Source organism: Rhinolophus sinicus, linkage group LG09, assembly GCF_036562045.2.
Source record: "Rhinolophus sinicus isolate RSC01 linkage group LG09, ASM3656204v1, whole genome shotgun sequence".
In the NCBI taxonomy this organism is placed as follows: domain Eukaryota; kingdom Metazoa; phylum Chordata; class Mammalia; order Chiroptera; family Rhinolophidae; genus Rhinolophus; species Rhinolophus sinicus.
The window spans coordinates 100,965,956-100,983,161 of NC_133758.1; the positions used below are offsets into that span (position 1 = coordinate 100,965,956).

A 17,206-nucleotide genomic window follows, 5' to 3' on the forward strand; every position below is an offset into this window, starting at 1 on the left:
CTGTTTCCTATCTAGAACTTGCCCATTTTTTTCTTTTTCCTCTTTCTGTGAATGCCATCTCTACTTTTCTAACCCTGTCATCATTATCTCAGTTTCTTCCTGCAAGTTGTGGTCTATTATTTTAATTCCGTTTTTCAGAATTTTAATTGCTAAAGATATACCAGACTTTTTTATGCTAGCTATAAGGATAAAGTCACTAACTTTATGGGATAAGCCATTAGCAGCCACTTCTTTAGATTTTATTTGAAAAGTTAGTTTCTTGACAGTAGGTGAAGTTTTACCTATTTTAAACTTACTACCTCTCAGGATATTCAGATTCCTGGGAGCATGAATTAAACTTTCCACTCTGTTTTCCCACTATTGTCTTTTTCTTTGATTCGGCCTCAGGAGAGATCAACATGTTAGGATTAAGTTTGATAATAAATACCTTACTAAAGGATGCTAGATAAAATGTTCTGTGAACACATGAAATAGCATTTATTCCTTTCCATTCTTTGACTAACTTAGTATTGTAAATAAAAAGTTTTAGTAAGTTAGAAGAGCCTGTCTACTTTCGTATTTTGGTTCCCAAATTTCCCTACCAGATGGTGGATTGATTAGATGCCAGTTGATTCCTCAGTGCTAAAGTGTTTAAATATCTTAACTTGACAATGCCATGGATTTAAATCTCAAGGTCAGTTTTTAAGAGCAAATGTGAGATATATATATATATATATATATTTCTTTTTTTTTTTCTTTACTGACTACTGCTTGTCCTACTTTTTAGATTATGGTCTCAAATTTTGGTCACTGAGATATACAATTCATTAATTTGATTCTAGGCTAGCCATGTAAAAGAGGGAGGAAGCGCTGGTCTCATTCCAAGCCAGTTCCTGGAAGAGAAGAGAAAGGCATTTGTTAGAAGAGACTGGGACAATTCAGGTGATGAGCTCCACACAATAAGTAACAGTAGTCCTTTGTGGCCATCTTTCTTTGCCTCTTTCATCTGAATTAGCAAATGAATTTATTTAAAATATGTCTAGAATTAATCCCTCCCATCTGCTTTATCATATCCCTCTCAAAAATTTTCAATCCCTCTCTGCCACCTGCTGGGATGGTATCAGAATTCAGTAGTTCTGTTTAGCTGCTCCCTTCTGCTTTGTAGGATCCAACACTGGGAGGGCAGTTCTCCCACCCCTACAGAACACCACAGGGCACTTTTATCATATTTTTACATAATGTTTAAGTTACATTTGCCTTGTCATCCTTCAGGACCTTTCTGTGGAACCATAAGTAGCAAAAAAAAGAAAAAGATGATGTATCTCACAACCAGAAATGCAGGTATGTTTGAAATACTTTTGGAGAAGTCTGAGTGAAGTAGCTTTATACTGTTAATCGGTGTGACATAAACTCTACAGGTACAATTTTACATGAATGTAATTCAGATTAGTACCAAATTGCAAGGGGTCGGCATGTGAATGCATGGTAAAATATAATATGAAGACATTATTTAAATTCTAGTATTGTATATACTTACACTCTCACCAGTATGCTTTATTTTATGAGTATAGTTTACAATAAAATTAGTTGGTTAGGATATATGCTTGTATTAATGAAGGGGCAATGTTATAATTGGAACTATTTATTCAGAGAACTTTGATAGTGATTTATGTCATTTCTAAAGAGCAAAATGCCTTCATGAAGATATTAAAAGTTATGATTAAGGGCAACTATATGTTCTGCCATAACATTGTCCCTGGTACGTTGGGAGAAATAGTATTGGACCGTATACGTCTTAGTCTGATCCAATAGAATTCTTTCTTAAATCTTTTAGCCTTAAGGAAAGATAAATATAACAACTACTATAGTTATTCTTTTCAGTTATCGAGGCTGATAGGAGTGAAATGCAGCTCTCTGAATCAGAAGGCTCTGGAGGTTTCTCAAAGGAATTGACAGTTTTAAAGTACTTTCTGACCTCAGAGCTGCCTCTCTACATTATTACTTAATGTAATAAAATAAATAGCATACAATAAAGGAAATAATATAATGTTATATACTAATGAGAAAATAGACTCTCCCTTAATATTAGTTTAATGTACTGTGGAGAAATTGTGCAAAGAAAGAGTTGCTGTTAAAATAATAACCGAAGGAAGAAATTTATTACTATAGATAGAGAATTATAGCCAGAATAACAGGCAATATATTTCAAATTCACTTTGGCCTTATTATTCATTATATACATGTCCTTAAAACTTTATTGCAAAATAGAAAATTCATAACTTTCCCATTGACTAAGATTATAATTTTGGAATGTGTTTCTACTGAAAATAATTTGGATCCTATATTTTATTTTATACATAAATTCAGAATCTTAATATTTAAATGTCAGTATATTGTCTATATGCATTTTATTAATCAAACTGTTAATCTTTATTAATCAAACTATTTGCAGAATCACCAGACAGTATTTATTCATTTATGTCACTGGAAGGACATACTCAGTCCGTGGAACTTACTTAAGCAGCCATGCTCTGGGTACTTCTGTCCTCCATATTTGATGCACACTTTTTAGCAATAAAATTAGATAAACCATTTGTCATTTGATTATTTATATTAAAGGAATTCTGATGAATTGATAAGAAAGGGATTTTAACAGATAGACTGTCTGATAAGGCACTTTTCTAGCTTGGCTAGACACGTTTTGAAGGGCAAATGGATGGAAGCAGATGCTTCAATCAAAATATAAAATATAAAATAATTTATTGTACTTTATCAAATGTATAAAAACAAATCTGTACTGAGTACAATTCAAATGATGTTTAACTATTAAGACACCTAAGCCATTACTGAACAGAAGAGCAGAGGTTTTTCATCCATACAAAAGATAACCAAATATGATGTTTTCCATTTCCTTTTCCATTTAGAATTTGATCGTCATGAAATACAAATATATGAGGAGGTAGCCAAAATGCCTCCCTTCCAGAGAAAGACGTTAGTATTGATAGGAGCTCAAGGTGTGGGACGAAGGAGCTTGAAAAACAGGTTCATAGTGTTGAATCCCACTAGATTTGGAACTACCGTGCCATGTAAGTTTTTTGTGTGTGTTTTCATTGCTATTTAATTGGCAGGAAAGTGTAGTGGGGGCAGATTATTATTATTTTTATTCCCAAATATTATGTCAGTAAAAACGAACAAGTAGAAGATATTGAAAAATTCAGTGACTACAGCTGCCTTGAAATAGTGCTCTTGCCCTGTTGGCGTACTGCCTGGTAGCAATTGCTTCTCCAAACTTTTCAGTCCAGAAATGTTAAGTTATATGCAAGCATTACGAGTTGTGGCAAAATCGACATCAATTTGGTATTTTCTTTTGCATCTGCTGTCTATCTGAAAAGTATTTTTCACCCAATTTAGTGTAAAGAAAAGGGAGAAACCTGCTGAATCCTCAGATACTTCCCAGTGTGGCAATCCCTTAGCGAATTTGTGTGATTTGGCTTGTAGCTCTCAGTCCTGCAAGGTCATAAACCTGATTTTGATAGCACATCAAGAGCAATTCATCTTCCAGAGTAGGCAGCATTAATTAAGGTCACAAAGATTGATACAGAAAATAAAATGATACTGATGGGAAGTGTAACCATTAAGTGAACCAAATATTCATTTTATGATCTTTGCATTCTTTCCCTATTTGCATATTTCTATGGAAAGTTCAGTAATGCTGTCAGAAGGATGCTTGATGAGAATGGAATTAGATCAAGGAGTTAGGTGATATCCCTGATTTATTATCAGGACTAATACACATTTGTCTTACTCTGAGGATGCATGTACCTTTATTTGTGGGAACTTTCATGCTCTGTCCCCAAAACAATACAGGAGACAAGCCAGTGTTGCCGTTATAGCTCCCCTTTCTGTGCTCCTATTGTTGACCAGGCCCTTCTTTGGTTAACAGTATTTCTTTAGGTATATTAATAAATGTAAGCTGTTCCGTGTCAAATTTTAGCCTAATGTCATTCCATCTCTTTTAGATGAATTTTAAAGTTTCTCTACTTTCACCCAGTATGTTTTGAGGTTTAATTCTCAGTGACTAATCTTATTGCTAAAATTGTTAGGGGCGGGTTGGGGAATAGCCTTATCATTGCCCCATGTGCTATTTATAATCCCTTCAGGATACAGCTTTGGATTCCATTGTAGACACTATAAATCACTAAATTCAGACAAATCCTAGTTAAGGAGTTATGAAAACCTCACTGTGCTCAAAGTATTTTAAGTATTTTATTTTTCATTTTTGGCAAATTAATACATATCCAGTATTTTAATCAAGTAGTTCTTAAAGACATGTAATGTAAACAATAACCCCCAGTCTTTCTCTACCCCACCTCTGGTCTACTTACCAGAAATAGTCACTTTTCATTCTTTTTGCTACTTCTTTGGTAGTATTGCATATTTCTTAATAATGTCTTCATTCTGCTGTTTCTTGCTTTATCCCGTGTAGACCTCATTTACTGACTTCCTGCCTGCCCTCCCAATATAGAGATAGCTATAGGGAGAGCTCTAGTTGCAGGTAATTTAATTTTACTTTCAACAGCCTCTCCCCCAACCCAGCAATCACTAGACATCTTTTTTTCTTCCCCTCTTTACCTTGATTTTATGTGTATATGTGTATAGTTTTGTTTTAAACCAAAGGCTCACAGATCCATTAAGTCGTGTGTTTTTATCGGAGATCTCTGTCTCAGAACCTGCCTTCCTGCTCCAGTGAGGACGCATGCTCTCCATTCTGGTCGCCTGCGGTTAACACAGAGCTTCCCCTGGGTGCTGTCCTGGGGTGAAGCTGGTGTTCCAGGACCTCATTATCTTTCTTAGTTTATTGCCTTGTTTTGCTTGGCACATCTTCTTGTTACTTCACAAGAAATGGTGTGTGTGATGTAACTTCTGTATCTTGGTATTTGACGATGTATATTTTCTGTCCTATAGTTGATTATTTCCCTGAAAATAGACATTCTGGATTCTAAAACTCAAACGATGTTACTCTTGAATCCAGTTCTATTAGGAAGTTCAATGCTGTTCTAATTTTTGTTATTTCATACATGACCTGATTTTTTTTCTTTCACAGATATTCAGGGTCTTTTGTTTTATTTTGTTGATTTTCAGTTTTTTGAAATTGAATATAATGATGTGCCTTCTGTGCATCTTTTTTAACTCATTGTGTATGCTGATGATTACTGGGCTTTCTGTCACAATAAGTTTGCTTATCTGGACATTTCACAGGAATGTGATTATACAATATGTGGTCTTTTGTGATAGACTTTATTTAACATAATTTTTCAAGGTTCATCCATGTTTTCGCAGGTATTGGTACTTAGTTTCTTTTTATTGTTAAATGCTATTCCATTTTATGGCTACATCACATTTTTTATCTGTTCATCAGTTGATGGACATTTGGAGAGCTCTATTTTTTTGAGGTATTGTGAATAATGCTGCTATTAACATTTGTTTACAGGTATTTCTGTGGACATACCTGTTTGATTTTTCTCAGCTATATACCTAGGAATGGAATTGGTAGGTCACATAGTGACTCTGTGTTTAACTTTTTGAGAAGCTGCCACAGTGTTTTCTGCTGTGGCTGTACTATTTATACTCCCAGCAATGTATGAAGGTTCCAATTTCTCTACATCCTCAGCATTTGTCATCTGACTTTTTGATTGTAGTTATCTTAGTAGATGTGAAATTGTATCTCATTGTGGTTCTAATTTGCATTTCCCTAGTAGCTAACAATGTTGGGCGACTTTTCATTTATTTTTTTGGCCATTTGTTGGTCTTCTTTGGATAAATGTCTATTCAGATGAATTGTCCATTTTTCAACTGGGTTGTCTTTTTGTTGTTGTTAAGAGGAGTTCTTTTTATATTCTGGATACAAATCTCTTATCAGATATATGATTACAAATATTTTCTCCCATTCTGTAGGGATTTTTTAATTTTCTTGATAGTGTGCTTTGCACAAAACTTTTTCATTTTATAAAGTTCAGTATTACATATCTTTTTATTTTGTGACTCATGCTTTTGGTGTCATACCTAAGAAGGCTTTGCTTAATCTGAGGTCACAAAATTTTTATACTTTCTTCAAAGAGTTTTATAGCACTAGTTCTTATACTTAGATTTATGATCAATTTTGAGTTAATTTTTGCGAAACAGTGAGAAGAGGGTTCAACTTCATTCTTTTGCTTGCAGATACCCAGTTGTCCCAGCACAGTTCATTGAAAGACTGTTCTCTCCTCCATTGAATTGCCCTGACACCCTTGTCAAAAGTAAATATGAAGATTTATGTATGGACTCTCTATTTCATTAACCTATATGTCTATCCTTGTGCCTACTCTGCATTGCGTTGATACTGCATTCTTGTAATTTCGAAATCAGAAATTGTGAATCTTCCAAATTTGTTCTTTTTCAAGATTTTTTTGGCTATTCTGGGTCCCTGGCATTTCTATATAAATTATAAAATAAGCTTTCCACGCCTGCAGAAAAGGCAGCTAGGATTTTGACAGGGTTTGTGTTAAATCTGTAGATCAGTTGGGGGAGTATTGCCATTTTGATAACTTTAAGGCGTCCAGCTCATGAACATGAGATAACTTTCCATTGATTTAGACCTTTAATTTCTTTCAATGATATTGTCGTTTTCACTGTACAAGTCTTATGCTTCTTTTGTCAAATGTATTTCTAAGTATTTTAATCTTTTTGATGCCATTGCCCTCACTTAGAACCTCCAGTGCAGTGTGGAACAGAAGTGGCAGAAGTGGACATTCTTGTTTTGTTCATGATCTTAGAGAGATCGCAATCAGTCTTTCATCACTAAGTATGATGTTAGCTGTAGTTTTTTTTATAAATATTCTTCATCAGATGTGGAAATTTTGTGGTTCATTGACTTTTTATCATGAAAGGGGGTACTGGATTTGGTCAAATCCCTTTTCTTTGTCTATTGAGATGATCATATGATTTTTTTTTTATTCTTTTACATTATTTACATTCCTGTGGTAAATCCCATTTCACGGTGTGTATTAATTTTTATATGCTTCTGGACTCAGTTTGCTAGTATTTTGTTAAGGATTTGTGCATCTATACTCATAAGAGATTGGTCTGTAGTGTTTGTTCCTTGTGATGTTGCAGGCTAATTTTAATATCGTGGTAATACTGGACTCATAGAAGGAGTTGGGAAGTGTTCCTTTCTCTTCTATTTTTTTGGAAGAGTTTGTGGAGGGTTGCTGTTTATTCTTCTTTAAAAGTTTTGTAGAATTTACCCATGAAGCCTTCTAAGCCTGGGGTTTTCTTTGTAGGAAGTTTTGATTACTAATTCAATTTCTTTGCTTGTTGTTGGTCTGCTGAGATTTTTCTATTTCTTTTTAATCAGCTTCCGAACTTCTACAGAGTCAATAGTAATATCCCCGTTTTCTTTCTTTCCTTCTCTCTCTCTCTCTCTCTCTCTGTCTCTCGATTTTAATAATTTGAGACTTCTTTTCTTGGTCAGTCTACATAAAGGTTTGACAATTGTTGATCTTTTCAAAGAACTAACTTTTGCTTTTCTTGATTTTGCATATTGTTTTTCTATTCTCTATTTCATTGATTTCTGCTGTAATCCTTATTGTTACTTTCTTTCTGCTTGCTTTGTTTAGTTTGCTATTTTTCTACTGTTTTTAGGTGGAAGGGTAGGTTAGGTTTGAGATCTTTTTTTATAATAGGCATTTGCAGTTATGAAATTCACTATAAGCACTGCTTTAGCTGCATGTCATAATTTTTGGCATTGTGTTCTTATTTTCATTTATCTCAAAGTATTTTCTAATTTCACTGTGATTTCTTATTTGACCATTAATTGTTTAAGAGTGTATTGTTTAATTTCCACATATTTTTTGAATTTCCCAAACTTCTTCTGTTATTGATTTCTAGTTCATTCCATTGTGGTCAGAGAACATTGAGACTTGTTTTATAGCCTCAGGTAGGGTCTGTCCTGGAGAATGTTCCAGGTATACTTGGGAAGAATGTGTATTCTGCAGTTGTTGGGTGGCGTGTTCTATAGATTTCTGTTAGGTTTAATTGAATTAAAGTGTTGTTCAGGCCTTCTGTTTCCTTGTTGATTTTATTCCTATTTGTTCTGTCCATTATTGAAAGTGGGATGTTGAAGTCTCCAAATATTATTATTGACTTACATAGTTTTCCCTTCGATTCTGTCAGTTTTTGCTTCATGTATTTTTGGGCTCTGTTGTTAGATGCATATGTATTTATATTTATTTTATCTTATCATTATAAAATGTTCTTCTTTGTCCCTAATAACAATTTTTGTTTTAAAGTCTATTTTGTCTGATAGAGTATAGCCATTCCAGCTCTATTTGGATTACTGTTTGTGTGGTATATCTTTCCTATCCTTTTACTTTCAATCTATTTATGTCTTTGACAGTAAGGAGTGTCTTTGTAGACAACATATAGTTGGATCATGTTTTTGTAATCCATTCTGCCAATCTCTGCCTTTTAATTGGAGTCTTTTTACCTGTTTAATGAAATTACTGATGATGTAAATGTGCATCAATATAGGTTTACCTTGTTATTTCCTCATGATTACTTTGGGGCCATGCATTATTGGAAAGACATAAATCATGTTTTAACCTTCTCTGAGCGTTACACCAGGGTCTTGTCAGTTTGTCCATTACTGTTGATGTTCACTTTGTTGACTAAAGTGATGTCTGATAGGTTTCTCCACTATAAAAGATAACTTTCCTTCCATTTGTCATTAATAGGTAAGCTGTTCAAAGATACTTCGAAACTGTGTAAATGTTGTCCTCAACAAACTTTCATTCAATGGTTTTTACATCTATTAATAATAATTCATTAATTTAAAATCTTTCCCTAAATTTGGAGAAAAGTCTGTCAGTCCACTAAAATCCCTTATCACTTTGAATACACAGATAAACTTCATTTCCTAGTATCATTGCAATTAGGTGTGGACACTTAACTTTTTTTTTCTGTCAAGTATATAACTAACTACTTTGTTGAATGGCTGAGGTCTTTGGGGGTACAAACAGGGAAGAGCTCCATTTTTATCCAACCGCTGACTTCATACATGCTCTGTCATACCTTCTTTCGTTCTCCTTTTCCTTCAGCCCCCTAGAAGATTCTATAACTTTCTAGTCACTTTCGGTTACAAATATTGTGTCATTTTGTTAGGTAATTTTTTAAAGGCTAGTCAATTCAAAACTTCAGTGTCGCGTCCAGTTTACTGTTTCTCCCTTCCCCATAGCTCGTTCCTGACTTAGCACTGTAAAGGGAAGGGTATAGTTTGTTTTATGACTCTCCCTTTACATCTTGGTCTGCATCTCTGGTTTCTCAAGGTCAGGGCAGAAAGAAGTGGGAGTTCCAGGGAAAGGGATAAAGTGCTGTCATGTAATCTTGCCTGTTGGAGAATGGAGTCCATTATGTCACAAATGTCCGAATACTGTCTCTTCAATGAGGCCTTACTTGCAGATTCATTGGAGACTGTAGAGAACTCCATACTTTGCAATTCCCTGGCAAGAATACTGTGATCTCCAGCTGTCCCCTAGAGACCCACTCCAAGCTCGAATACCATACTTCATATTCTCTTTTACATGATTCTCTACCCTTCATACTGTCTTTCTATGCAGGATACCTTAAGAACAGCTCAAGCCAGTATATCTTTAGAAACACACACATGCACCATCACCACCACCCCCCGCCTTCCCCAGGAAACTCATTCTTGCTTTGCTAAATAGTGAAAGTACAGGCCACCTCACTGACATATCATCATGGCCTTTCAGAATTCTCCAAAGAGAATCATTTTTCCATGGGGTAAGGAGAAAAAGCAAACAAAGCATTACCTCCAAATCTGTGACTCATTAACTCAGTGACTCCTTTTTGAGTATACATAAAATAGACGTAGGTGGTTAGGTAAAGGATCCCCGGATTAAGCTCTCTGCTTTTTGGGAAACTCTGAAAGAGGAGGCTGTAGATCTTTGGCATTCTAGCACCTACTTGGGACTTGAAGGAAATTGTGAGACTGCAAGAAAAGTGTCATTCAACATTCTGTTTATAAATATAAAGAAAACAATTGAAATAACTTCAAATTACAGAACTGTAATCATATTATTCGTATAAAATTTGCATGCTGTTTTCCTTAATACACTGATCATTTCTTCACATTCCTCACACTTGTCATTCACACCTTTTTGTCCTTGTTGGTCTCTCAGTCTGGAGCACTCTGCCTCCCAGATGTTCACATGCCTGCATTTTACTTTCTATTCAGGTCTCATTTTCTCAGAGGCCTTCGCTGATCATTCATTCTAAAGTAGCCTCCCCAATACCTAGTGCTTGTATGTTAGCACTTAAATTCTTATTTGTTATTTGACTGTTCACCTATCTTCATGCTCAAGAATATGTCCCATGAGAACAGAGAGCTTGTCTGTCCCTTGTACTTCTGTGGACCCAGCATCTAGGACAGGATCAGGCACAGAGTATCAATCCAGTAAATATTTTGAATGAATGGACATTATTATATCACGAGCTTTTCCTCACAAATCATTACTCTGTTTTTTTGTAAATATTAACTCTACAACTCAAAAACAAAAGAAGAAACAAACCAATTCAAAATGGGCAAAGAACTTGAATGGACATTTCTGCAAAGACATATAAATGGCCACTAAGCACATGAACAGATGCTGAGCATCACTAATATTAGGGAAGTACAAATCAGAGTCTCAGTGATGAACCACTGTGTATCCATTAGGATGGTATTATACATATTAAAAAACAAAAATAGAAAATAATAAGTGTTGACAAAGATGTGGAGATATTAGAACCCTAATGCATTACTGGCGGGAATGTGAAATGGTGCACCCGTTGTGGAAAACAGTGTGGTCTTTCCTCAAAAACTTAAACATAGAATTACCATCTGATTCAGCAATTCAACTGCTAGGTATATACCCAAAAGAATTCAAAGCAGGGCCTCAGATATCTGTACATGAATGCTCATAGCAGCGTTATTTACAGTAGCCAAAAGTGGAAACAGTTCAGTTGTTCATCAGTGGATGGATGTATACACTAAATGTGATATGTACTCGTACATACAACAGAATATTATTCAGCCTTTAAAAAGAATGAAATTTTAATCCATGTTATAAAAACGATGAACCTTAAAAACATTAGACTGAGTGAAATGAGCCAGACACAAAAAGACAAATATTGCATGATTCCATTTATATGAGGTAAAACTCAGAGACAGAAAGTGGAGCAGTGGTTACCAGGGCCTAGGGTAGGGCCTAATGGGGAGTATTGTTTAATGGGTACAGAGTTTCAGTTTAGATGGGAAGGTTCTGGAGATGGATAGTGATGACAGTTGCACAACAGTGTGAATGTACTTGATATCACTGAATTGCGCACTTAACAATGGTTAAAATGATAAATGTTATGTTATGTATATTTTACCATGATTTTAAAACCCTTAAAAATTAATCTTTATAGCTTTTTAATGTTTCAGCATATAAGTATACTATGCTTTATTTAATGATTACTATTGTTACTCATTTATATGATTTAGGTGGTTATTTTTGTTACAAGTAAGGAGATGACATAGTACGTATACACAAATCTCTGATGTAAAATTATTACACCAAAGGATATATATAGATATAAATTTATTGATTTCTTAGTACCAAATTAATTTCCAGAAAGATATACTATTTTACCTTTCAACAGACTTAGTATTGGTAAAGATTCAAATCTGAATTTTTATGTAGAAAGATTTATGTATATCCAAACATCAAGTCACTTTTGACTGCTCTTTAAACCGTTTGCATTTCTATGGTATCTAGCTTTTCTTAAGCCTCAGAATCAACAAAAAAAGAAACACTGATAAAGTATGACAAGCTTGCCTAATTTCTGATACATGAGATTGTGTTACACATTGTCAGGTGGTATAGATGGGGAAGTCTTATAAGGAAGGACTTAAATGCTGGCATTGTATTAAATTGATTTAACTTTCTTTATAAAATGATCCTGAAATAAAATAGAAAAAAATTGGTAATCCACAGGGATAAGCTACCTTATGAATCCTGTTTTCCCTTTAACATTGACATCTTGAGACCAACAAATAAAATGTTACTTTTTTTATTGTTGCCTCATTATTTGAGGAGCTGCTAAAATTTTGCCTATCAATCACAAAAATTATATTCCCAAGAGATCACATTACTTAGTTGCTTAGCACGTAAGCCTAAGAAATCAGTTGTAATTAAGCTACCCTGTTCCAATTTCTCTGTTCTGGAAATGAAAATGGGCTTAAATATGTGGCAAAAATATAGATTTCATTTTTGATTGTTCACTAGAGAATGAGTTTGTAGTTAAAGTTCTCTTGTAAACTAAAGACTCTTCGCCAAGAATGAAGATTCTCTCGGCATGTTGAGATGCCAGTGGGGCAGGAGTGTGCCTATACATGTGTATTTATTTCAAGCAGCACAATCCCATATGTGGTTTTACCACAGAGCTTCACCAAAAAATAGTACTCTTCTAAAATTATGTTCACAGATACTGAGCCAAGTTCTAGTATGTGTCTATCTGGGGAGTTTAAAATTGCCTTAGAAATTTTATCAAACCACCTTTGGTGAATAATTCTAGAAACCTTCGAGATCACGCATTTTTACTAAGAAACGTCACCGCATCTTGAAGATCTTTAAGGTACTTTATAAATGCTCTGCACAGTGGTCTGGGATGATCACCTCCAAGGCTGAGCCAGAACCACGGGAAAAAGGGAGTCCTGTTGCACATGATGGTCTCGTCTAGGAATTACACCCTTATTACTGAGCTTGAGTTGGAAGTTCATTTTGTTCTCATAAAAGTTTTCCTGATGTGTTATGCTTATTACAAATAGTCAAAATACTGTCTACTTTTGATCTGATTACTTCCTCATTTTAATTATATATGTTTAATGATTTCACCAGATATTCTGTATGCAGAAGTACTCGATTAGAAATTGGATGCTTTTTTATATCTGATCCAGCCAAACTCAGATTAAGGCTAAACTTGAAAATAACATACACACACACATTATTTCCCTTCTTCCCAGCTAGTATTAATCAGCTGGCAGAGAGTACCTAACTCTGCACTTTTGCAAAAGTTTGAACGGTGGTAATAGTCCATTCCTAGCATGGCCCAATTTGTAAAGGAGTTGTAAGTCTCTGGCCATACTTAGAGCTCTAAAATATCAGACAAAAGGATCTCCTAAATTTTGACTTGGTCTGTTCATTCTCATTCTCTCAGAAAGAGTATACTCCTCAGGTCAGAGTAGAGAAAGTTAATAGACTGTAATAACTTTGAGGTAGCTAGCTCCACCACTAAAGTGAAAAATAGAACAATTAATGGTTGGGAATATCAATAAGCTGTGCTAAAAGAAAGGTTTGGTGTTGAGATAAAAGATCGATAACTTGTGTGTGAAACTACACTTCGGAAAATTGATAAAGCCAACTAAGAATAGGAGAGCTTTGCTCCCTCGCTGGGCCCTCAATTACGAAATGTTAAAGTATAAAGAAAGGATATAATTCATATTCCTTAAGAAGGGAAGTGCTGGTCAGCTAGAAAAGATACTCATTTGCAATTTACCTCACACTTATTGGGATTCACCATAATTAAGAATTTAAATGTAGGACTCTACTTCTAGGTAATATTTTGAGTTTCAAAATGACCTTATAACGCAGTTTTCGGAGACAAATTGTATACTGTGGACTAGCTCTTAAAACATTCCTGTAGATCAGGGGTCAGCCAACTATTTTATTCAGGAGCCACATAGTAAATATTTTAGGCTTTGCAGGCCATCTAATCTCTGTTGCAGCTACTCCACCAGTATTACAGACCAAATGAAACCATAGATGATAAAAGGAATGAGCGTAGCTGTGGTCCAATAAAACTTTTTTAACAAAAATAAGAAGCAGGCCAGATTTGGCCATAGGCCATAGTTTTCCAACCCCTGCACTAAAGTGAAAAATCTGAAGCTACCCTGTTCATTTAGTCTATTTTCTAACACCCTGCATTCTCTTTGTACAAATTCTCACATTTAGTTACTTCACGGAAACCAAGGGAAGATGAAAAAGATGGCCAGGCGTATAAATTCATGTCACGATCTGAGATGGAAGCAGATATTAAAGCTGGAAAATATTTGGAACATGGAGAATATGAAGGAAATCTCTATGGAACCAAGATTGATTCTATTCTTGAAGTTGTCCAAACTGGACGAACTTGCATTTTGGATGTCAACCCTCAAGTAAGCTGCATGGATTCTAGTGCTGTGTTTTAAATTTTATTTCTTATGGAGTTTTTGTTTTCTTTTGTTTTGAGATTGTGAAGGTGGCTCTTTCCCTATTACCTGTTGGTGATAGAGAAACTTATTATGCATCCACTAGTTAATAAATCTCTGAGCAGTTAGCCAACAGAGGCTTGGAAAGCAATAGAGACTTGATAGAAGTTCAGTATTTATTTACTTGCTCAAGTAATATATAAATGCATGTGTTAGGAAATGTTAAATTTAAAATTTAAATAAGGCTACAACATCAAGAATAAAAATTTGAAGTTGCACCCCTTCCCGCCCAATACACACACACACACACAATTCATTTCGTCTTTATTCCATGTCTTTCACTGACCCCTTCCCACCGCTCCACACTCAACCCAACCTCACTTCCCTACTTAGAGATAATTCTGATTGATAGTTTGGGAGTTTGGGATGTATCTTTCTGTCTTTTTAGTATGCCTTAAGTTAAAATATATATATATACATACACATACACACACACACACACATTTACATGTATAATGTAATGGGTTTTCTATTTTTGTTTCTTTTTTACATAAATGGAAAAAGGTCTATATAAATTCTTTAGCTTTTTTTTCATTAAACAGTATTTCTTGAAAATCTATTCATGTCAGTTACCATAGAACTTTTTTTATTCTTTGTAATTGCTGCATAGCATTTCATAGTATGGATGTATATTAATTTATATAACCACTCTCCAATTAATAGACACTAGTTTTTTCAATATTAACAGCAGAATTCTACAATTAACTTTTTTTTTTTAAGTTTCAGGTACACAAAATAATGCAACAGCCAGACATTTCACCCCCCACAAAGTGATAACCCTCCTCCCCCAATCTACTGCCCCCCTAACATCGTACATATCTATTACAATTCCATTGATTCTATTCCCTGTGCTGAACTCCGTATCGGTGACTATATAGATACATCATTCTTGATGACTTTCGGATCATTGAGTTCAATCTTTCGTTTAAGAGCATCCAAGAGTAGTGCAACTGAGGTCAGAACACAATTAATGGATCACTATTTTAGGAAAATACCATATGGAATCAAAAGACTAGAAGTCGGGCAAGTGTTAAGTTACATCCTTAATCCTTAGGAAGAGGGCAGATAGACTTTGATTATTTAATATACATTAAAAGGCAACATAATACAAATTCGAATCCTACGTAAATTGGTGTGTCATCGTTCCTCTGCACAGGCTCTGAAAGTACTGAGGACATCTGAGTTCATGCCCTACGTTGTATTTATTGCTGCTCCAGAGCTAGAGACATTACGTGCCATGCACAAGGCTGTGGTGGATGCTGGCATCACTACCAAGCTTCTGACGGTGAGCAGCTCTGGGCGGGCTAACAGTAGCACTTCCTCCCAAAACTTTTCTTTGTCCTTTGCTTTTGAGCATATTTCATTCTGTATAATAATGTTTATGAAATAAACATACTACCTAAGCTATTATAGAATAAAAATTCATTCACTAGATATATTAATAGTTAGGATTTGAAATAGTATTGTTCTTACTTAAAAATCATTGTTCACTTAATTTTAAAACAAAAGCTTACTCCTCCTGTGTAAATGAAATGGACCAGTATTAAAATGTGCCTATTAATCCAACCCCCTCATTTTACTAATGAGGAAAATGGGCCCCAAGACCATTTTAGTTTCTGTTACATGTTTTCTCTTGCTCTCCCTCTCTCTTTTTTCATGTAATGGAAAATTTTAAATATATACAAAAGAGAAAAAAATGAATTTCCATGTACTCATCACCTAGCTTCAATAACGTGTGTCCATTTTTGTTTCAGTTACACCTCTCCTCACTTCCTCCCTTACTTTGAATTATTTTGAAGCAAACCTTTGATATCATATCAACCATAAATACTTTAGAATTTATTTCTAAAAGGTAAAGATTTTTTCAACATAACCATAACACCATCATGTAAAATATTAATAAGAGTAACTTCGTAATACCATCAATATACAATCTTGGAATCTTTGAATTTCCCCAAGATCCTGATACGTTTATATCAGGATTCAAATAAGATCGATCCATTGCATTTTCTTGATGTCTTTTAAATCCTTTTTTCCCCCAGCTTAGTTGAGGTATAATTGACATACAGTAAACTGTACACATTGAAAGTGTACAGCTTGTTAAGTCTGGGCATGTATACACACCCATGCAGCCATCGCAGTCAAGATAATGGACGTGTCCATCACCTCGAAAGGCTTCCTTGTGCCCCTCAGAATCCCTGCCTCCTCTGCTCTACCTCTTCCCACACTGTAGCTGCTTAGTCTTGAAATCCAGCAGTGTTAGTCCTCTTTGTTCTTTTTCGGGTTGCTCCATGTCTTTGCGTAACTTTTTGAATATCTACAATTATAATTGTAATAAGTTTTCATGTCATCATCTATTTCTAACATATGTGCCAATTCTGGGTCAGTTTTGATTGAATGACTTGGCTCCTCATTATGGATCGTATTTTCCTGCTTGTTTGCAATCCTGGTCATTTTTTATTGGGTACCAGACGTGAGCATAGTTGTTTAGAACTAGTTTGTTCCTTTCATGTCTTGCTTTTAAAATGTGTTAGACAGGACCAGAGCAGTTCTCCTTCTAGGGGCATTCTTTCTCCACTACTGAGGTAGGAGCATTGGAGCATTCTCCCAGGTGCCTGGTGCTTCGTGGGAATAGGTCCTGTTCCTGGCTCGAGAACCTTGCATTCTCTCTGGTGGCTCTTTGGTGGCCTCTGGTATTTGTACATGTGTACTGATTGGTACTCAGCTGAATGCTGGAAGGAGACCTTTTGTAAGTCTAAGAAGTTCTCTGTCCATGCTCTGCTATTCTATCCGGTATCCTGTCCAGCCACTCTTGGTCTCCCTGGGCTCTCAGCTCCATCC

At 35.1% G+C, this 17,206-nt stretch overlaps 1 protein-coding gene across 10 annotated transcripts in view; it reads left to right on the plus strand.

Annotated features, from left to right (window-relative positions):
• PALS2 (protein associated with LIN7 2, MAGUK p55 family member) overlaps window positions 1-17,206 on the plus strand; it is a 123,268-nt gene that overhangs the window by 97,001 nt on the left and 9,061 nt on the right. For all 10 annotated transcript variants that reach the window (XM_074340868.1, XM_074340874.1, XM_074340870.1 and 7 more), the window contains 5 exons: window positions 822-921; window positions 1,252-1,320; window positions 2,904-3,065; window positions 14,070-14,272; window positions 15,522-15,650. In XM_074340868.1, the coding sequence (XP_074196969.1) occupies window positions 822-921; window positions 1,252-1,320; window positions 2,904-3,065; window positions 14,070-14,272; window positions 15,522-15,650 (663 nt within the window). The remainder of the gene's footprint in view (window positions 1-821; window positions 922-1,251; window positions 1,321-2,903; window positions 3,066-14,069; window positions 14,273-15,521; window positions 15,651-17,206) is intronic.